This window comes from Pygocentrus nattereri, chromosome 4 (assembly GCF_015220715.1).
Source record: "Pygocentrus nattereri isolate fPygNat1 chromosome 4, fPygNat1.pri, whole genome shotgun sequence".
In the NCBI taxonomy this organism is placed as follows: Eukaryota; Metazoa; Chordata; class Actinopteri; order Characiformes; family Serrasalmidae; genus Pygocentrus; species Pygocentrus nattereri.
In genome coordinates, this window is record NC_051214.1 from 50,697,270 (window position 1) to 50,720,999 (window position 23,730).

The following is a 23,730-nucleotide window of genomic DNA, read 5'->3' on the forward strand; positions in this document are numbered from 1 at the left end:
TCAATATTATTAGATTGTTCTTCTCTTTCAAACTTGATTCTTTTGAGAACCAAAACTGTTTCCTCTACTGCATCACCCAAAGAACCCTTTGCGTGTTTCTCGGTGGTCTGATTCGTCCAGCTGGGCAGCAGAAGCTTCTTTGATATATGCAGTGATAATTAGCTGTTTAAAGCGATGGCAGAGTAAATGAAGTCTTCAGCTCAGCTGTTGGTGAATCAATTATTCATTAAGTGCTCCCTGAGACTGAATCTGTAACTGTCCGGGCGTGGCAGACTCAGCCAGCCAAGTCCAAATCTTTGAGTTACATTACTTGAGGGACGCCGTTTGAAAATCCTTTATCTAATGACCCACAGTGCTGCTGTGTTTAGCAGCAGTTGAAACACTGTAGTGTTGTGCTTCACAGAAATACAAACAATAGCGATGGTCAGGACCTTAATTCATAAAAGCTCTCCACAGAAAACAGAGGTTCATGAGAATGGTCCTAAATACAGCGGTCAGCAAGTTCTCAAATATTCTCATAAAAAGGAATGCTTATTTTCTGAAGTGGACCATTTAAGTAATTTGTCAATTAAATATAATCTGTCACAATCTGACAAAACATGCTTTGAGTTAGCTTTAGCAGTTAGGCCTTAACTCTGCGGCTGCTTTAATTGATTTCACTCAGCCCTGACAACAACCCAAGAAAGTGAGAACAATGAAAAACAAAACATAAAAAAAAACAAAACTGAGTTGACTGTAAAGTTTTGCGTTAATAAGCTAAAATTATGCTTATTAATGTTAGTTAACCTGGTTAGTTAGTCTTTACCAACACAACTTAGTACACGGTAAAATCTCGAACTGGACCACGAGCCCTTTGAGCTTCGAGTGCAGCTCGGCTTGACCCGCCGTCCCTCAAGGTGCACGGAAGACCAGCGTGGAGAACGTTCTCTGTACTGGAGCCCAGGTGGGGGAATGAACTCCCACTGGCTGTCCGAACAGCCGAGTCTCTCACTGTCTTCAAACGCAGACTGAAGACCGTCTCTTTACACAGCACTTAAATGACCACTGAGTTATAAACTGCACTTATTTTATTTATTGTATTGTATCTTATTGTTATTGTATTGCATTGAATGGCACAGAGTTCTGTGTTCAGCTCTGCTCCTTTTCTCTCTGTATCAGTGACTGTGTTTCTATCAGTATCTGAGCTCAGGACCGTCTTTCTCTCTAAGCTACTGGTAACTAGCAAAGATACTTTCTCTAGATTGACAAAGTACTTCTTGTAAGTCGCTCTGGATCAGAGCGTCTGCTAAATGCTGTAAATGTAAATGTAAATGTACACAACTTTGTTATCTAGCTGGCTTACCATTTCAACCCTAACTCTGCTGACTAGTTCACCTTCTTAAGCACATCACTGTTAGCAGTTAGCTGACCTTGTTAACTTTGTCTTACCTTCTTAAATGTAATTCTGCTGGCTGATCGGTTCGGTTTCACACACACAGCCCAGCTAGCAGACAATGGGATTTTAAGATTTTAGAGAATCATATATTTTAAGGCTTCTTGGGGAAACATCTATGGCACAGTTGCCCCTAGTTTAGCTTGTAGACCACAGAAATGTTTGGGAAGGTTCTTCACCAACTCTGCATTAACTGTACTGTTGCTTGTTGTTGAGACGAAGGTGCCCTGTCTTATGACCTCTGGATGAAGATTTGTGCTTCTCAGGCTTTACTGTTGTCCCTGATGCTGCAGAGCGTTTGCGCTGATTGACAATTGATCTGCTGCATGATGGTGCCATGTTTACTCGGATAAACGATGCCTGGAAAAACAAAATAAATAAACACCTCTGCGGTTTCCGTCCAGTGAGATGAATCACCTGAGTGCATCAGCTCTGGGAAGCTGACAGTGACATCCTTGACTCCCTTTTACAACTTTGGCTGCGAGCACCTGATATAAACGGCTCTGAAGTGGTGTGCGGAGGTGGATCTGTTTTGTTGTAAAAATAAAAATCGCTTTCTTATGATGCGTTTAAATGTGTCAGGTAGTGTCTTTTTGTCATCGTTGGGTTGCTCTAGCTCTGCGGCATGTTCTTCTTTTTTTCTTCTTTTTTTTCATCTGCTGCAGCACCGAGTTCAATAACTGGCAGGTCAGAGAACTTGGGCATCAGTTTTACGAGAAGCCACAACCGCTGGAGCTTGAAAAGCCTGGAGCCAGCAAAACAGGAGGTGCTGAAACGCGAGGCACAAAAACAGGCCTTTACGAGTGCAGTCAGAAGCAAAGCCAAGCAGCAGACAGTGAGCGTTCTTTCATCCTCAGGGCTACAAGTCTTCCACCTTTTTCTAATTACTGTGAAGTGAGGAGGGGTGTCATGCTGTGTTTGTCACCTCAGAGTGGAGACCCTCTCTATGTTCCGCTGATGGGCACAGGCTACTACACCGCATTAATCAACACGTCCATAAATAAGAAACGCCGGCTTCCAATCCTGCTGCTAAATCTGAGATGCTGGCTTTACTTCAAGAGCTTCCCTGTGTCACAAGTGTCTACACTCCAGCCAAGAGTGAGGGAGACAAAAATCAATACCTGCCTTACAGGAATCAAGCTATCATTTTCTCTGCACTGGAGGCTGGTTGCTGGCCATTAAGGATCAGTAAGCTGTTGATGGTCAGATGTTTAATAATGTTATTGCTATAATGCCATGGGAGGCTGATGGTGTCGGTCACCAGCATGTAGTTGCAGATGGAATATAGTCCCTTTTCTTCCACTGCGGAAGTCATCTAAAGCCCTATTCAAGTAGGATTAGTTTTAGCAGAGAACTTCCAGAATTGCAATCGGTGTGTGATTTGACTGAATGATTCATACGAGATAAAGGATCCCTGTATTTTCCCCAAGTTACACCAAATAGCCTAGATCAAAACATTCAATTTATGCCAGCATTGTGAGATAGGCACCACACCTCTAATCAATAACATGCTATGTGGCTAACTGGCATATTGACTAGCATTAGAGTGGGTAAAGTGGGTTCATTCATTTGAACAAATGCCATCCAACAGGACTGAAAATGCACTGCTTTCACAGAGGAACCTTCAAAAATTTCATTTTCTGTCTCCTTGTAATTTGTCTGTCACCAAAAATGTGGATTTCAGTGTTCTTGTCATGAATTTGAAGATTTAGGGTCAAACTAAGCTCTATTTTAGCTGATGGCCTCGTCTTCAAAAGAAAAGAAAAGAAAAGAAAGGGTTTTCTGCAAAGCCGAGGTCGGCCTTTATTCACCAGCCTGTGTTTGAATTTTCCCGTTCCACCTTAAATGGTGCAATGGTTATTGAATTGAATTTTGAATTAACAACCATTTGTCTCTGTGTTTGTACACTGTAGAATTAAACCTCTGCATTTAATCCATCCATGAAGTGAAACACCACATACACACTAGTGAACACGCACACTAGGGGGCAGTGAGGACACTTGCCCGGAGCAGTGGGCAGCCCTATCCACGGCGCCCAGGGAGCAATTGGGGGTTAGGTGCCTTACTCAAGGACACTTCAGTCATGGACTGTCAGCCGAGGGGATCAAACCGGCAACCTTCCGGTCACAGGGCTGGTTCCCTGACCTCCAGCCCACGACTGTTCTGAAACAAGAAGCCAGTGAATCAGAAATTGGTGTGAATAAGAAAAATGCTGCACCACTTAACAGGAAAACTTGAACAAGAAGCTGGCAAATCTCCAAAAAGTCAACCTCAGCCATTTATTATTAGCTGGTTTTGTTATTACATTACTGAGATGTTGATTGGTGCAGGACTGCTGATACTGAGGAAGGTCGGAGTTTGGAGAATTACAGGAGGCAATTTGGTCTGGAATTATTACTAAGCAGACTTGTAACATCTACAGACACGGTGGATTCATCCTGGATAAAAATCCTGGAGCTTTTCTCTATTCAAATTACAGCAGATACCCAGGTAATACTAATTCCACTTGAACAGGGCTATTGAAGGGAAAACATTATAGTGGTGGTGGAATTTAGGGGACTCATTTTATGCCGTCATTCATTTATTTACCTTATTTTTGCAAAAAGAAAAGGTGTTGCTTGTTGGTAGAGCAGTTTTCCTTTTTCAAAGAAGAGCAAGGTCTACAAGGTATTCTTCTCTGATTACCTGCATGACGACTTGATATGATACCCAACAGTGTCCGCCAGCAGTAGATGCTAAAGTGTATTAGAACGTAGTCAAAACTGTGGAGGTCGACACTAACGTTAAGATATCCAGTGATCTTTTCTTTCATTAATATTAGACAGGAAAAAGGAAAAGTGTAATGTCGATGCTGTTTAGTATAGTGTCCAGTGTTGTGATGTAATGCAGAAGGAGATGAAGAGGCTGGATACAAGTGCAAGACCAAGATTTTTATCGTAATTAATAAAGAAAACAAAAGGAATCCACAAAAGCAAAGAAAACAAAGAATGAGACAAAAAAGAACATATCAAATCAAGAAAACAAAAGCTTAAGACCCATGAAGGAATCCACTATTCACCAAAGAAAACCGCCAAGCAAACTCAAGACAAAAATATACTCTTGGGAGTAATAAGGAGAGGAGGATGGCTATGAACTAGTGACAAGGGAGGGGCATGGCAAAAGGGTGGCGCAAGGGAGAAGTACAAGTTTAAAGTCATAATAAAAAAGGCTCTATAACAATTCTTTTAACAAACTTTACAGTATGTGGAAACTCTTTAAGCCAACAGTGATTCTTTTATGGCAGCGGTCCACCCAGATAAATGTTCTTCAGGTTCCTAACCAAACATTCAACACATACAGACACACTGACAACAGTAAATATTAGCTGTGTTGGTGCCTGTGGCTGGCTTTCTGCAGTTTTTCCAGACTGTCTGACCATCAGACCAAACATGCCAACTCAATTATTGCCGTCTGACAAAACACCCTAGTCTTGACAATCTGACCAAACACATTGTCTCTACCCCAACAACAAGACCAAACTCACTGTCTCTACATACACAACCAGACCAAACACAGTGCCTTTACACCAACAACTGGACCAAAAATATTGGCTTTACACCAAGAACCAGGCCAAACATACTGTCTCTAAACCAACAGCCAGACCAAACACAATTCCTCTACACCAACAGCCAGACCAAACACGTTTCCTCTACACCAACAGCCAGACCAAACACGTTTCCTCTACACCAACAGCCAGACCAAACACAATTCCTCTACACCAACAGCCAGACCAAACACAATTCCTCTACACCAACAGCCAGACCAAACACAATTCCTCTACACCAACAGCCAGACCAAACACATGTCCTCTACACCAACAGCCAGACCAAACACATGTCCTCTACACCAACAGCCAGACCAAACACATGTCCTCTACACCAACAGCCAGACCAAACACAATTCCTCTACACCAACAGCCAGACCAAACATACTGTCTCTACACCAACAGCCAGACCAAACACATGTCCTCTACACCAACAGCCAGACCAAACACAATTCCCCTACACCAACAGCCAGACCAAACACGTTTCCTCTACACCAACAGCCAGACCAAACACGTTTCCTCTACACCAACAGCCAGACCAAACACAATTCCTCTACACCAACAGCCAGACCAAACACAATTCCTCTACACCAACAGCCAGACCAAACACGTTTCCTCTACACCAACAGCCAGACCAAACACAATTCCTCTACACCAACAGCCAGACCAAACACATGTCCTCTACACCAACAGCCAGACCAAACACATGTCCTCTACACCAACAGCCAGACCAAACACATGTCCTCTACACCAACAGCCAGACCAAACACAATTCCTCTACACCAACAGCCAGACCAAACATACTGTCTCTACACCAACAGCCAGACCAAACACATGTCCTCTACACCAACAGCCAGACCAAACACAATTCCCCTACACCAACAGCCAGACCAAACACGTTTCCTCTACACCAACAGCCAGACCAAACACAATTCCCCTACACCAACAGCCAGACCAAACACATGTCCTCTACACCAACAGCCAGACCAAACACAATTCCTCTACACCAACAACCAGACCAAACACATGTCCTCTACACCAACAACCAGACCAAACACATTTCCTCTACACCAACAGCCAGACCAAACACATGTCCTCTACACCAACAGCCAGACCAAACACAATTCCTCTACACCAACAGCCAGACCAAACACGTTTCCTCTACACCAACAGCCAGACCAAACACAATTCCTCTACACCAACAGCCAGACCAAACATACTGTCTCTACACCAACAGCCAGACCAAACACATGTCCTCTACACCAACAGCCAGACCAAACACATTTCCTCTACACCAACAGCCAGACCAAACACAATTCCCCTACACCAACAGCCAGACCAAACACGTTTCCTCTACACCAACAGCCAGACCAAACACAATTCCTCTACACCAACAGCCAGACCAAACATACTGTCTCTACACCAACAGCCAGACCAAACACATGTCCTCTACACCAACAGCCAGACCAAACACAATTCCCCTACACCAACAGCCAGACCAAACACGTTTCCTCTACACCAACAGCCAGACCAAACACGTTTCCTCTACACCAACAGCCAGACCAAACACAATTCCTCTACACCAACAGCCAGACCAAACACAATTCCTCTACACCAACAGCCAGACCAAACACGTTTCCTCTACACCAACAGCCAGACCAAACACAATTCCTCTACACCAACAGCCAGACCAAACACATGTCCTCTACACCAACAGCCAGACCAAACACATGTCCTCTACACCAACAGCCAGACCAAACACATGTCCTCTACACCAACAGCCAGACCAAACACAATTCCTCTACACCAACAGCCAGACCAAACATACTGTCTCTACACCAACAGCCAGACCAAACACATGTCCTCTACACCAACAGCCAGACCAAACACAATTCCCCTACACCAACAGCCAGACCAAACACGTTTCCTCTACACCAACAGCCAGACCAAACACAATTCCCCTACACCAACAGCCAGACCAAACACATGTCCTCTACACCAACAGCCAGACCAAACACAATTCCTCTACACCAACAACCAGACCAAACACATGTCCTCTACACCAACAACCAGACCAAACACATTTCCTCTACACCAACAGCCAGACCAAACACATGTCCTCTACACCAACAGCCAGACCAAACACAATTCCTCTACACCAACAGCCAGACCAAACACGTTTCCTCTACACCAACAGCCAGACCAAACACAATTCCTCTACACCAACAGCCAGACCAAACATACTGTCTCTACACCAACAGCCAGACCAAACACATGTCCTCTACACCAACAGCCAGACCAAACACATTTCCTCTACACCAACAGCCAGACCAAACACAATTCCCCTACACCAACAGCCAGACCAAACACGTTTCCTCTACACCAACAGCCAGACCAAACACAATTCCCCTACACCAACAGCCAGACCAAACACATGTCCTCTACACCAACAGCCAGACCAAACACAATTCCTCTACACCAACAACCAGACCAAACACATGTCCTCTACACCAACAACCAGACCAAACACATTTCCTCTACACCAACAGCCAGACCAAACACATGTCCTCTACACCAACAGCCAGACCAAACACAATTCCTCTACACCAACAGCCAGACCAAACACGTTTCCTCTACACCAACAGCCAGACCAAACACAATTCCTCTACACCAACAGCCAGACCAAACATACTGTCTCTACACCAACAGCCAGACCAAACACATGTCCTCTACACCAACAGCCAGACCAAACACATTTCCTCTACACCAACAGCCAGACCAAACACAATTCCCCTACACCAACAGCCAGACCAAACACGTTTCCTCTACACCAACAGCCAGACCAAACACAATTCCCCTACACCAACAGTCAGACCAAACACGTTTCCTCTACACCAACAGCCAGACCAAACACAATTCCCCTACACCAACAGCCAGACCAAACACAATTCCTCTACACCAACAGCCAGACCAAACACGTTTCCTCTACACCAACAGCCAGACCAAACACAATTCCTCTACACCAACAGCCAGACCAAACATACTGTCTCTACACCAACAGCCAGACCAAACACATGTCCTCTACACCAACAGCCAGACCAAACACATTTCCTCTACACCAACAGCCAGACCAAACACAATTCCCCTACACCAACAGCCAGACCAAACACGTTTCCTCTACACCAACAGCCAGACCAAACACAATTCCCCTACACCAACAGCCAGACCAAACACGTTTCCTCTACACCAACAGCCAGACCAAACACAATTCCCCTACACCAACAGCCAGACCAAACACGTTTCCTCTACACCAACAGCCAGACCAAACACAATTCCTCTACACCAACAACCAGACCAAACACATGTCCTCTACACCAACAACCAGACCAAACACGTTTCCTCTACACCAACAGCCAGACCAAACACATTTCCTCTACACCAACAGCCAGACCAAACACATTTCCTCTACACCAACAGCCAGACCAAACACGTTTCCCCTACACCAACAGCCAGACCAAACACATGTCCTCTACACCAACAGCCAGACCAAACACATTTCCTCTACACCAACAGCCAGACCAAACACAATTCCTCTACACCAACAGCCAGACCAAACACAATTCCTCTACACCAACAGCCAGACCAAACACAATTCCTCTACACCAACAGCCAGACCAAACACGTTTCCTCTACACCAACAGCCAGACCAAACACGTTTCCTCTACACCAACAGCCAGACCAAACACGTTTCCTCTACACCAACAGCCAGACCAAACACATTTCCTCTACACCAACAGGCAGACCAAACACGTTTCCTCTACACCAACAGCCAGACCAAACACATGTCTTCTACACCAACAGCCAGACCAAACACATGTCCTCTACACCAACAGCCAGACCAAACACGTTTCCTCTACACCAACAGCCAGACCAAACACATGTCCTCTACACCAACAGCCAGACCAAACACATGTCCTCTACACCAACAGCCAGACCAAACACATGTCCTCTACACCAACAGCCAGACCAAACACATGTCCTCTACACCAACAGCCAGACCAAACACATGTCCTCTACACCAACAGCCAGACCAAACACATGTCCTCTACACCAACAGCCAGACCAAACACATGTCCTCTACACCAACAGCCAGAACAAACACATGTCCTCTACACCAACAGGCAGACTGAAAAAGCTTTCTTTACACCAGCAAGACCAAACACACCATATCTACACCAATAACCAGACCAAACACACTGCTGGTACCCTAACAATCAGTCTACACACGCTACTCATGTGCCAGGATTTGGTTCTGTCACACCACCAGATACCTATTTTTATCTGCAATGTCATTTAGTATGGAGCTCAGATGAGCAGCAGATCGATGAGGTTCTTGTGTTAGCCTGGACCTGAGACCCCAGAGGACGTTTTGTCTAACGAGAACCCTCCAGACTTTCCTATTATGTAGGGTGTAATTTTCTGACCTGATCTGACCTGATCATTTCTGAGAAAATGATAAATGCATCACTAATCTTAATTTTCACCACAGTTTGGTTTAACTGTTTGGCTACAATTCAGAATTGTTCTTAAAAATACTCCAAAAACACAAATGTAACTGTTTCATTTTAGTTAAATGTAGAAAACAATACCTCAAGCTTTAAAGTTTACATTTCAAAGGAGGTTGAGAAATTTGTTTTGGAGAAACATGATTTTATACTTTATTGGATATTACTCTGTCCAGCTACAGTTAAATTCTAACATGCAGTTAAATTGCCACTTACAGATCAATGCATCACAACGCATTTTTACACTCCTAATGACCACAGCCTAAGAATGAGGCCCCCAGAGAGTTTAATTACCTTGATGAGCTCCTCCAGCTCAACGGGCGTGACGCAAGGATGCTTCTGCAGAAAGGCGGCCTTCTCTGCAGTGATGGTGTCCTTCTGGTTACTCTCGAACGGCTGCTCCAGTGCTCGGAAAGCCAGGCCACCAGCGACTAGATAGGCCACCACCACCACAAACACGGCCAGCACTGTCTTCCATTTCATGACGGTCAGCAGTGCTGAGCCGTCGGCCACCGCCTCCATGCTGGCCACCATGCTGGCCGGCCGAGACACTGACAGACGAGGTACGGCGCAGCCCATTGGGTTCTGCATGGTGGCCACGCTGGCCTGCACCAGGCTGGACTGCAGCATCCCTGGCTGGACCTTCTTCGGTGGAACCAGGTTGGTCTGCACTGCCACTGCAGAAGAGACAAACAGAGGTAGTTAGAAATGTGGCTGCAGTGACACTGAGAAACTGAGACTGAGCATCAAATCCATGAACTCCATGGAGAGAAAAACCATAAGGCGGGGAGCCACGTCGGATGAGGAGGATACTTCCCATCCTAAGCGTTTGTAAGACTAGCTTTCTGTGCTTCAGTGCAGTGTGGTAGATGTTGAGTCAGGGTAAACATGAGATGTGTTGGTGTAAAAACATCATGGCCCTTTGAGTATATTGCATAGACATTTCCATGTAGTCATCTAGCAGATGCTTTCATCCAGAGCAACTTAGAAAAAAGGGCAAACATAAGCCAAAGCAATGCAAAGTGCCGCTGCAAGAATCTATAACATATACATTGAGCATTCGTGGCATATTGATGAACTGTACAGTAACACTCTATTACAGTCACATGATCATTTTAAATCATTCATGAAATACATTGTGTACAATGTAATTGAATGGAAACACTGCCAGTAATGCTTACAGTAAACTTTGTGTTCATGAATACATTAAAACTTTCCTTCCTCCTTTTCATAATATGAATGCTACACATGACAGTCTTCAATATATTCATATGCATCTGTTATAATGCCTTTATCATCATCCAAAAAGTATTCACGATTAAACCTACAATAATGACATTTCACATTAATATGCATTACTTGAGTCTGTGCATGACTTCCGTACAATATCCATACATTCAAATTTAATAAGGAGCTCATTTGAAGTGCTTTGAACATTAATGAATGCCATTTATAAACCTCTTGAGTTGCTATGAGTTTAGTATCATATGCTGTTTATTTACAGAGTAGATTTCAATGAATTTTCAAGTATTCACTATATGTTTATTATACATTAAATGGCAAATAGAACCCAGTATTAAGTGATAATGTTAATAAATCAATACATTATTAAATTATCAGTAATTTACTACATATTCAGGTTGGTTATGTGAAATACATTTTTATATTATTGTAAATAAATATTTGTAAGTTGATATTTTTGCTGATTTTTTTTTTCAACATGGAGGATGTAACACATCTAGCCTTTTCCAAAGTCTTCAAATGAAAGAAATTATATTTACATCAAAGAAAAAAAGTCATATTTAACCTGAACTGAACCGGAGGGCTAACAGCGGTACCTTCTGTTCTTCTCAATGATCTAATAAGGTCTCAAATATTAAACAAAGTTAAACTGAAGATTTTATAGTTTTAATAATGTAATATGATATTACATTTTGTATTATTAATGCAATACATTATCAGTTAAAATGCTGTGTTACATTATTGGGCATGTTATTATATGTTGCCTTTATTATACAACTAAAAATAATCTGAAAAAATCCTAGAACTAACTGTTTTTGCAACTTCAAAGTCAGCTTATTTACATGCATCTGCCTATTCAGTTTATAGAAGTTTAGCCCCACCCACTCATGCAAATTTATACAGTGTTTACCCAGACAGCTTTTCCAGTGACATAAGCAATCAGAACAGAACTCTTAAACATATATCATAATAATAAAAACAGCCTGATGAATATAAGAGTTAAAGACGGACTGGAAAATGATCAATATTACGATGATGTCATAAACCATAATAAAGAGTTGGACAAATATAATTAAATAAAATTGTTCTATCAGCTCATGTCTAGCATTTGAGCTTCAAAATAAAGGATCTCAGGTCTTAGGTATCCATTTCTTTGCTGCAGATGTGCAGAGAAGGCACTGAGTGTCTAATGATGTTATGAGCTGTCTGAAAACCCATTAAAGCTGAATGCCTGCAGCAGAACCCTGCAAGCACACTGATCTGATGGGGTGGCTGAGTGCATCTCCACACTGTGCAGGTTTGGTTACAATGAAATAAACCCAATTTGAAGAACCATGCCTAAAGCCTACAACACCACACTTAAGGTGAAGTTATAACGAGTGTTTCAGCCTGGACTGTTTTTTGAATGAGATGCAATACAGAACAGCCAATCAGAACAGAGCTAATTTACATGTGTCAGTTTTAAAGCCGCAGTAACCAAAACAGCCTGTTTAATTCTAAGGGAAAAAGAGATCGTGATGTTATATGGTAGAGAGAGTGTTCAGTGTGATGCTCACTCTACCATTTAAGAATGTTTGTGCTGAAATGCGACAGTGTAAATGCTGAAATGCCCCAGCTGCCACCACCTGCCCTGGACCAGCTGCCCACCCTACACTGACGTTTTTATAGACTCCCAGCTATTCCTACTACTAATATTACTGCTATTAATATTAGTAATATAATAACTCTGTAGGTAGTCTGACCAGAGGAGGACGGGTCCCCCTGGTGAGCCTGGTTCCTCCTAAGGTTTCTTCCTCAGCTCTGAGGGAGGTTCTCCTGGCCACTGTTGCCCCCTGGCTTGCTCACCTGGGGGTTTTACACTTCTTGTTAAAACTCTGTCTTTTCTGGAATTCTCTGAAGCTGCTTTGCGACAACATTCGTTGTACGAAGCGCTACAAATAAATTTGATTTGATTTGTACATTTTCTGCTTTATTCTGGACTGAAAGAACCAAACTACACATATAAATGCACCCTGAAAACACTAACGGAGGCTGGAGTGCAAATCTAGGTAATATTTTACATCCACCAGCTTGTTCAGTCTATAACAGAAGATCCATAGATGTGGATCAGCTAGTGGAGCACGAAGTCCAAACACTGTGAAGCAGAGCTGTAATGCTGCAAACAACTGGAAGCAACAACCAGAAGATCCTCATTCATTTTCATGTTTATTATAAGCTTTTATTCTAAATCCAGTTACAGTAAGTCATACTGCGCTCTAAAGCACATTGGTGAGTTTGCACCAACTTACTGAGACCTGGATGCAGTTCTAGTGGCTGAGAGAAAGAAGCATTTTCCAAAAACTGTTTGAGCTTCCGAGTTTGAGATTTTCTGCCAGACTCATCCCTTTATATCAGCATCAGTACTGGAGAGAAAAAGTGATGTCATGCCATCCCTACACTCTTAAAAAGATGGTTCATCAAGGGCTCTTTAGTAGAGACGATGAGTGTGTATAGAACCATGAACACTCAAAGAACCCTCTGCACGCTTTAACGGTTCTTTCCATGGTAGAACCGTTCTCCAGATTGATGGAGAATGTGTTGTGTTTGGCCTGTATGGAACTTTTTTTGAAAGAAAGTTCTTTGTAGCACCAAAAAGGTTCTTCTATTGGTACATTATCAAGCTTATATCAACAGAAGAACCCCTTTTTGGTGCTATACAGAACCCACACGTTCTCCATGGATCTGAACAACCATATCACCATGGGAAAAAAAAAATAGGTATGCAAATGCTTTCTGAGTGGTCGTGGTTCCAGCCGTCTTTGTTAAGAGTGCGTGTTTAGAGATGGACCTGTCTACAGCGAACTGCACTAAGAGTAATCCGGGATGTTTGCAGCCTGCAGCACTCTCTGCCTGCTGAATAGCATCTTTTGTTGGTGTTGTCTCGCGCTGCAGTGCCCTAAAGTGGGATTTCTTCGCGCTGCACGAGCCCAGATTTTGCTCCCTGTTGCGTCAGTGCTGTAATTTGTATTGTAAACATGCGCAAAACAGATTCAGCAATGAAAGAAAGCACGCGCGTTAATGCCAGAGCTGAACGTGAAGAATATACATCGTGACTTCCACATGATGCTGCTTGCATCATCTGCAGTCGTGCTATGTGGACGCGCTGTCGTGGCTGATGGATGTGCGGCTCGCGTGAGAAACGCAGATTCCCGCAAACGGGTGCTCTGCAATAAACTAGCGGAGCTCTGCAGCCCGTGTTTGGACACATTTACTGGCTGTCGTGTATGGTTAGGATGATCTGAGGGGCTACCCCAACCCCTCCCTCGCGCACAGAGCCGTGAGGTAATGTGGCTGTTCATCATGCAGCACCCGTAACGCTGCGTAAGGAGCAGGAGCGTCCGCTCGTGTTCTGACACCAGCAGCTCTACAGCGCAGGTCGAACTGGCGCTGTTTGGTCTGTAGGCGCCAGGAACAAAGCTCAGGTTTTGGCCTCTTGGTTGAGAATTGTCCGTTCCTCCTTAAATGCCTCGCGCCAGAATGGAACAAAAAATGGACAGGAAAATGTGAACATCAGCCTTGGTTCTTCCCAACACACACACACACACACACACACACACACACACACACACACTTGAATAGCAACGGTCGGTTTGTGTGAACATGTTTGGCTCGTTTGCACGGCGCTGTTTGCGCGTGGACTTTTCGTGCCCACCGTGCCAGCTGGAGCGTGATGAGGAACACGATGCCCATACAAAACTTCTGCCCACGCGGCTACAGCCCATGCAGCACGAACGGACGCGCATATTTGGGTGAAAGCGCGATCAAAGGCAGCCTCACGCACCGCTTGCGTTTAGTAGTAAAATGTACATTTGCGGCACAGATCGATTAACTCGTTACCACGGGGCATGTTTAATGCACGCGCGCTCTACCCACCTGGAGGTGGTCCGAGGTTGGTCCCTGGCTTCCTGGGGTTTTCCGTTGGAAATTTCATCTTCAGATGGGAGAAAAAATGCGCTCGACAACGAGTTTAAAAATCGCTAAAATGCGCCAGTCGCTAACGCAGCAGGCACTCGCTCGCGGCTGCTGAGAAAGCCCAGACTGGGAGCTTCATTGCTGCTGCGATGCAGCGTCTCTCGAAAGAGAAGTTCCTCCGGGTTCTACATCGTCCAGGCTCTCCAGCAGGCTGCGGTACTGGAGTGCGTTACACAATGGAGCTTCAGTGGTCAGGTTTTGGCTCGCCTCAGCCCTTCATATCCCCTCCATCTGCTGCCCATACGCCTACTGGCGGAGAGCTGTCAGGGCAGAGGGATCTCCAGCAGCTCTAGAGCTCTGCAGGTTCAGGAGGATTGGCGAAAAGCTCCCTCTTCATGACATTCCTGACTGGTCAGTGTCTCGTAAAGACCACAGCTGCAGTGAGGATGATGAAGGAGGCTGCTGTGGGCTCCTTCCGGGGAAGGGGGGGTGTGTGGGGGTGTGGTAAACGTGATGTTCCCCCTTACATAACACCTTCACGGTGTTTACATTCGATTCACCTTCAGCAGAATCATTTACACGTTCGTCAGACATCCGCTCTTCACAGAATGATGCACTTTAGCAGGAGGACTGAGCAGAAATGTTTAGACAGTAATGCTGGTGTCTGGTTTTTAAAACACAAGCAGAACAACTGAGATCCTTCATCTGTTGCTTTTCAGGGAGTAGCTGCCAGTTACTGTCTCGCTGTTATTAATCCACGTTGTTTTAATGGGGTTTAGATCAATGTCAATGTTCTAACAGGTTTGTAGAGCAGCAGTTTGATGTGTCTGAGAAGAGAGGAATAGATGGTGCAGGCAAAGAGATTAGGAGGGTCAGTCAGTGGTCAGTGTGTATGCCTGTTATGACAGCGACCATTTGCATATAAAGTCTTACACAATATATATTCTGAATAAATATAAATAAAAAAAAAACAAGAACTTCATTTTTGGCTTTTGGATATCTTGTGAGTTAGTTTGAGGAACAAAGTTTAGCTCTAGATTTCTCCTCTTGCATCTCATGGATTTATGAAACTCCATCAGCAGCAGCTCATTTAACATAACGAGGCACTGATTAGACCAAGCAGGTATTATAACTACAAACAACACTGATAATCCTCAAAGAGAGGGCAGGAAGTAAAATAAACCCATTGACATACATGAAGTCATTACTTATTGTATTAGTATGATTTGTATTTGTGCTATAACATATTTTTAAAACCTAATTCATTAATGTAAAAATAATGTAATATTCTAATTATAAAATAATAAGCATTAGGATGTGTTAGGTCTGTCATTTTAGGGGGTTAAACAAACAGTCCAGACAGTTTAAGCACCATGGACAGCAGCATGAACACAATACAGAAACTAACTGACCGAATGACTGACTGACTGACTGACTGACTGACTGACTGACATTGAATGTCTTACTGACTGACTGACTGACTGACTGAATGAAAGTCTGACCAACCGACTGACTGACAGTCTGAATGACTGACTGACTGACTGACTGAGTGAATGAATGAATGAATGGATGAATGAATGAAGGTCCAAATGATTGACTGAACATCTGACCGATTTACTGACTGACTAACTGAACAACTAAATAACAGACTGACTGACTGACTGACTGATTGACTGACTGACTGACTGAATGAATGAATGAATGAATGAAGGTCCAAATGATTGACTGAACATCTGACCGATTTATTGACTGACCAACTGAACAACTAAATAACAGACTGACTGACTGACTGACTGACTGACTGACTGACTGACTGACTGACTGACACAGACTGAGGGACTGACTGACAAACTTTTAAAATGCTAACGAGTCAGAATTTCAGACATGAAAACAACAGTAGGCGACTGTTTTGCATTATTAGTGTAAATTGTATGACTGTGTAAACAGTATAAAGTGATTCCATAATATAAAAAGTATAAAGTTTACCTAATTTTGATCCATATATGCCTGCATGTTCTAAGTGCAGTCTTATGTAGTTCTATGTAGAACATTTTTGAAAATGGTTCTACACAGCACAGCAGGTTCTATTGTCTCGTTGGTTAGAGCGTGGTGCTAATAATGCCAAGGTCCGAAGGAGTTCAAGCTCCATTCAGGCCACTGACCCCATTTTTGGGGTAGTCATGAGCTGGAGGTCAGCCAACTGGGCTTGTGATCAGAAGGCTCACCTCTGATCACCTCTGAAACTAATATATTTGAAAGCCTCAAAATAATTTTCACATAGAGTGGGTTCTATACCAGTCAAGATTTTTTTAGTCCAGGCCAAGAACCGTTCAAGAACCTTCAATGTTTAAGAGCGTGAGGGTACAGTGGTGAATTCTCTTTATAGCAGAAATCCACAGCTCCAGTGTTCCTCATCTCTGAGCACTTTCTGTCAAAGAGGAAAGTGTGGAGCGAGATTGAATCACTATAATCATCATTTATACATTTAGGGAGCTCCATAAATCAGTCCAGACACCGAAATAGATCTGACAGAACTCAAATCAGCTCTTCATTTCTCAGCAGGTCTGACACATTCATGAAAGTTCCAGTCATTTATAATCATAAAAAATGCTGCAAACCTAGAAAGGTACACCTTCATTTTTAAAATAAAGGTGACAAAAAGGGTTCCTTGTAGCAGTGTGTGAAATGCTGTGTTCTAGAGAAACTCACGTAAAATGACAGAGCGGTCAGCGGATGCTGAGGGGCATAGTGCACAGAGGTCACCAACCTTCTGCAGAGTCAATCACTACAGACCTCCAGACTTCATGTGGCCTTCAGATCAGCTCAAGAACAGCGTAGAGAGCTTCATGGAATGGGTTTCCATGGCCGAGCAGCTGCATCCAAGCCTTACATCACCAAGCGCAGTGCAAAGCGTGGAATGCAGTGGAGTAAAGCGCCACCACTGGACTCTAGAGCAGTGGAGACGAGTTCTCTGGAGTGACCAATCACGCTTCTCCGTCTGGAAATCCGATGGACGAGTCTGGGTTTGATGGTTGCTAGGAGACAGTACTTGACTGACTGCATTGTGCCGAGTGTAAAGTTTGGTGGAGGGGGGATCATGGTGTGGGGTTGTTTTTCAGGAGTTGGGCTCGGCCCCTTAGTTCCAGTGAAAGGAACTCTTAAAGCTTCAGCTCCAAGAGATTTTGGACAATTTCATGCTCCCAACTTTGTGGGAACAGTTTGGGGACGGCCCCTTCCTGCTCCAACATGACTGAGCACCAGTGCACAAAGCAGGTCCATAAAGACGTGGATGAGCCAGTTTGGTGTGGAAGAACTTGACTGGCCTGCACAGAGTCCTGACCTCAACCCCATAGAACACCTTTGGGATGAATTAGAGCGGAGACTGCAAAACCCTATTAAAAAAGATTGGGTTGTCAATCAAGTTCATATGCATGTGAAGGCAGACGAGCAAATACTTTTGGCAACATAGTTTAGTTCTGAATTCACTGCCTGATGCCCGAGACACTGTTTTATGATCGTTTTGAGAACTTAAAATCCATTCATGGTGGAAGGATACATGCAAGGTGCTGTGAGGAGAAAATAGTCCCCCCAAAAAAACATTATTTCAGATTTTTCAATATTTTCCCATCACCAACATTCCATGCAAAGCTCAGAAGACACATGGAGGTTCACTGGTGGCTTTGGATAATAAAAGAAATCTGATCCTTTCCACACCAAACCACTCAGAACCACTGTGTGTACATCTCAAACACTGAATTGTGAAGGAATGTTGTGATAATAATAATAATAATAATAATGATAATAATAATAATAATAATAATAATAATAATGAGTGTTTTTACTTTTGTTTTGTGTATACAACCTCAATTCCAAAAAAGTTGGGATGCTGTGTAAAATGTAAATAAATGTGAATAAAAACAAAATACACATTTTTTAAGCTGCTTCGCTCTCAGAGTCACAGGGTTGATGCTGGAGCCTATCCCAGCAGTCATCAGGCGGAAGGCAGGATGAACCCTGGACAGGTCGCCAGTCCATCGCAGGGCAGACAGACAGACACAGACAGTCACTCACACCCAGGGGCGGTTTAGCATGTCCAGTTGGCCTGACTGCACGTCTTTGGACTGTGGGAGGAAACCGGAGAACCCGGAGGAAACCCACGCAGACACGGGGAGAACATGCAGACTCCACACAGAGAGGACCCCGGTCACCCGGCCGGGGAATCGGACGCAGACCCTCCTCGCTGTGAGGCGACAGCGCTACCCACTGCGCCACCGTGCCGCCCCAACAAAGTGCAAATCTCATTGACCCATATTTTACTCACAATAGAACAAAGGACACATATCAGATGTTGAAAGTGAGACATTTTACCATTTCATGAAAAACTTTAGCTCTTTTAGAAAATGATGGGCCGCACCGTCTGCCACTGTGTAGCCTCTCCTCTTCTTTTAACAACTGTTTATAAATGTCTGGGAAGTGAGGAGACCAGTTGCTGGAGTTTTAGGAGAGGAATGTTGTCCCGTTCTTGTCTGATGTAGGATTCTAGCAGCTCCACAGTTCTGGGTCTTCTTTGATGGATTTTTCATTTCATGAAGTGCCAAATGTTTTGAATTGGTGAAAGGTCTGGACTGCAGGCTGGCCAGTTCAGCACCAAGACTCTTCTTCTACAAAGCCATGCTGTTGTGATGGATGTAGCATGTGGTTAAGCATTGTCTTGCTGAAATATGCAAGGCCTTCCCTGAAAGCCCGCTGTCTGAATGGGAGCATATGTTGCCAAAAGCTGTATATTTCGTTTAGCATTAATGGTGCCTTGACAGACGTGTAAGACACCTATGCCATGTGCATTTATGCTCCCCTATACCATCATGGATGCTGGCTTTTAAGTGATGAGTGATACTTTTTTGATCCCACAAGGGGGAAATTCCACCTCCGCATTTAACCCATCCGTGCAGTGAAACACCACATACACACTAGTGAACACACACACACACACTAGGGGGCAGTGAGCACACTTGCCCGAAGAGGTGGGCAGCCCTATCCACGGCGTCATGTGTTCTATGTTCTATTGTGAGTAAAATGTGGTCTATGAGATTTGCAAATCATTGCATTCTGTATTTTTCACAGCGTCCCAACTTTTTTGGAATTGGGTTTGTGCAGGTCCTCATCCTGATCTTGCCATTTAATTCGAGAACTCTGATTGTTCAGTTGAAGCAAGAAGTCTTGGTGTGATTCTGGATGGCCAGTTATCGTTCTCGGCTCACATCGTGAACCTGACTCGGTCATGCAGGTTTCTCTGGAGGATCTGACCCTGTCTCACTCGAGAGGCCGCCCAGGTGCTCGTGCAGTCTCTGGTCATCTCAAGGCTTGACTACTGCAACTCGCTCTTGGCTGGTCTTCCCATGCGGCCATCAAGCCTCTGCAGCTCATCCAGGATGCGGCAGCACGGCTCGTCTTCAATCTGCCCCAGTTCAGCCACGTCACCCCACTGCTGCGCTCCCTTCACTGGCTTCCTGTAGCTGCATCAGATTTAAACCCTAATGCTGGCCTACAAAGCCAGAAATGGACCAGCCCCTACAGACTTGATGGCAATGGTGAAATCTGGAACTGGACCACGAGCCCTTCAAGCTTCGAGTACAGCTCGGCTTGACCCGCCGTCCTTCATGGCGTGTGGAAGACAAGCGTTGAGAATGTTCTCTGTACTGGAGCCCAGGTGGGGGAATGAACTCCCACTGGCTGCCCGAACAGCCGAGTCTCTCACTGTCTTCAAACGCAGACTGAAGACCGTCTCTTTACACAGCACTTAAATCAGCACTGAGTGAAGTATTGATTGTAGTGTGTTGCACTGCACTTATGAATTGTATTGTAGTGTATTGTAGTGTGTTGTAGTGTGTTATAGTGTATTGTAGTGTGTTGTAGTGTGTTGTAGTGTGTTGTAGTGTATTGTAGTGTGTTTTAGTGTGTTATAGTGTGTTGTATTGCACTGTTCTGTGTTCAGCTCTGCTCCTTCTCTCTCTGTATCAGTGACTGTGTTTCTATCAGTATCTGAGCTCAGGACCGTCTTTCTCTCTAACCTACTGGTGACCAGCAGAGAGACTTTCTCTAATTAGCCAAAGCACTTTTTGTAAGTCAGCCTGGAAAAAAGCCTCTGCTAAATGTTGTAAATGTAAATGTACATAATCTTTCTTATTCTATATGCAGTGATTACACAGTGCAGATTTTAATACTCTAAACTAGACATCAAAAGATATTTCAGATGTTTTACTTGATATTTCAAGCATATTGGCAGCATTAAGTCGAGTTTTCCACTTCAATATGTGGTTGTCACCTTTGACATATGTATATTTATTCCATGCAGTAATTTGAGCTTCCTCTGCAGCTCTGATCATTAATCATTCTGCACACGTCTAACATTAATTAATACATTAATGAGTTCGGTTATTTATTAAAAACAGCTTTCTACTAATTATTTGTAAACTTTAAAAGTTGTACAGGGCTGGTGTATAAGAATCATTTTATACATTTAACTGCCAGTTAAACTCCACTGTGAATGTGAACAGCGCCATCTCCTGGCGAGGCCAGTGCAACAGCTGCTCTTACGCAGCTCTGTGAGAAATTCAGGCTGAGATGTTGTGTTTATGTTCTGGGTAAACTGCATGCTATGAAACATAGTTGTCAAACCACTTTTTACATTAAAAATACATTAAAAAGCGAGTATGATGAGCTGGGCTGTCTGATGCTCTCCCAGCGCGTTTCATTTCAGACCACTGTTTACATTAATGTGGCCAAATCTCAGCACTGCCCCACATTGTGCACGCCTCACATAATAAAACCACTAATAACTCAAAAAGCTCGATCACAGTCAGAGAAGGGCGGAGCTACAGTATCACACAGCTCTGTACAACAGTCTTAAAAAACTGCTTTGAAGCATTTATCTGGCCAGTTAGTGGGATTATGTCATTAGAACACTATATAACATTATAATAAACTCAAACAAACATAGGAGCAGTAGCCAGTAGTCATGATGTGTTGTTTTCATTAAAGGTAGATGAACACAGTCAGAAGAAGATTTACAACGGGATAAGTTTATTAAAGGTGAATTCCAGACTATTTTCCAAAATTCCCTGTAATTGAGTGTGAGTGGGATGTAAACAGAGTGATTCAGAATGATGGTTCAGATTTCTTTACAGTGGTGGTGATAGGAACCAGGGGTCGCCTTGACTACAGCACAAATACTATCCCAAACCACCAGTGAACCTACACGTGTTTTGTGGAATGGTGATGATGGGAAAATAGTGGAAGTATCTGAGGACTATTTTGACTCACAGCATTTAATGTATGGAGTTTAAGCTCTAAAAACTATCATGTCTCAGGCATCAGTCAGTGAGTTCTACAGTGGAGCATTTCACACCAAACCACTCTGAACGACTCTGTTTACATCTTAACCATTTCATTCTGATGAAATCAGTGGAGTTCCCCTTTAATCTGGCTTTGGTTATAACACACCGTCATTAAAGCAGGAGTTTTTATTTCTCTGTCTTATCCTCTCACTGGTAGAGCTCCATCAGGGCATTGCTAAGCTTACTGATTCTTAAAGATGCTGACTGGGCGCCATCTAGTGGCCACGCAGAGCTTTACATGAAGACACTGGATTTCATCAGGAAGGCTGTAGAAAGTTGTAGAAGAGTGGAGAAGAGACAGTGTACTGAAGGACAGTGTACGCTCTTCAGAAAATGATGTTTCTTCAAGGGTTCTTGGCTCTTTTTGCAGTCCAGAGATCTGTTTAGAACCTTCTTATGCTTAAGTTGTTCTCTGCATGATCAAATGCACTCATTATGTTTCGTTTGGTTTAACTTTGCACCAAAAAGCGTTCTTGCATTGTTACGGTGTCAAGTTTGTAACAGTAGTATAAGCTTTTTGGTGCTATATAGAACCATATATAACACTTTCCCCATTAAACTGGAGAACCATTTCACCATGCAGAGAACCATTTAAGCATACAAATGATTCTATATAGAACTCACGGTTCTAAAAATAACTATTCTTTTTACAGAAGAACCAACGACGAAGCATCTTTAAAGACTAGATTTTGGGGGATGTTGGGTGCTGGAGCCTATCGCTGGACAGGATACACCCTGGACAGGTCGAGTCCATCACAGGGCCTTCATTCATTTAATTTCATTAAAAAATATTAGTATTCAGGAACCGATATGAATTATTCATCATCTACTATGAATTATTCAGTGTTTATTATGACTCATTTAGAATCTTTTATGACTTTTCAGTAACTACTATGAATAATTATACAATGAATAAATCTACCATAAATCATTCACAGTATCTGCTATGAATTATTCAGCATCTATTATAATTAATTCAATATCTACAATGAATTATTGAGAATGTACTATAAATTACTTAGTATCTACTATGAATTCTTCAGTATGTAGTATAAATTATGCAGTATCTACAATGAATTATCCAGTATCTGCTATGAATTATTCAGTTTTCACTCTTATTCTCACAGATCTGCTGTATTTGACTCTGCATGCTTGAAAGCGTATCTTCTATAAATCAGTGACATTTCCATTTTTTCTTCTGCACTTACTATATATTGTGTTTTTCATATCCACTTATCACTAGAGGGCACTGTAGTGCATTATTGACACTGGAGGGTCCCTAACTCCTAAAAAGTGGTCTTCATATGTCCCCCAGGAGAACTACTCCACTGCAGAGTTTACTCCAGGCTTGATCGAACACAATTCTCTAGACAGAACACATTTTCTGTTTATTTGCTGAGTTTGAAATAGAAAACTAACAATTAAAAAATCAAAAAGAAAATGCGCCGTAACTTTTGCCACAATTTGCATTTCATTTTTTTCTCAGTATGCTGTTCTGGATGAAGTTCACAAACCCTGTACTGGAGTTAAAGTCGAGACCCCCGAGGTAAAATATTCCTCCAG

At 43.3% G+C, this 23,730-nt stretch overlaps 1 protein-coding gene across 1 annotated transcript in view; it reads right to left on the minus strand.

The window, feature by feature from the left end:
* kcnk10a (potassium channel, subfamily K, member 10a) overlaps window positions 1-15,348 on the minus strand; it is a 43,601-nt gene extending 28,253 nt beyond the window's left edge. The window contains exons 1-2 of the mRNA XM_037537426.1: window positions 14,735-15,348; window positions 9,875-10,257 (exon numbers count right to left, since the gene is read on the minus strand). Of these exons, the coding sequence (XP_037393323.1) occupies window positions 9,875-10,257; window positions 14,735-14,792 (441 nt within the window). The 5' untranslated portion in view covers window positions 14,793-15,348. The remainder of the gene's footprint in view (window positions 1-9,874; window positions 10,258-14,734) is intronic.
* Window positions 15,349-23,730: the final 8,382 nt, after the last annotated feature.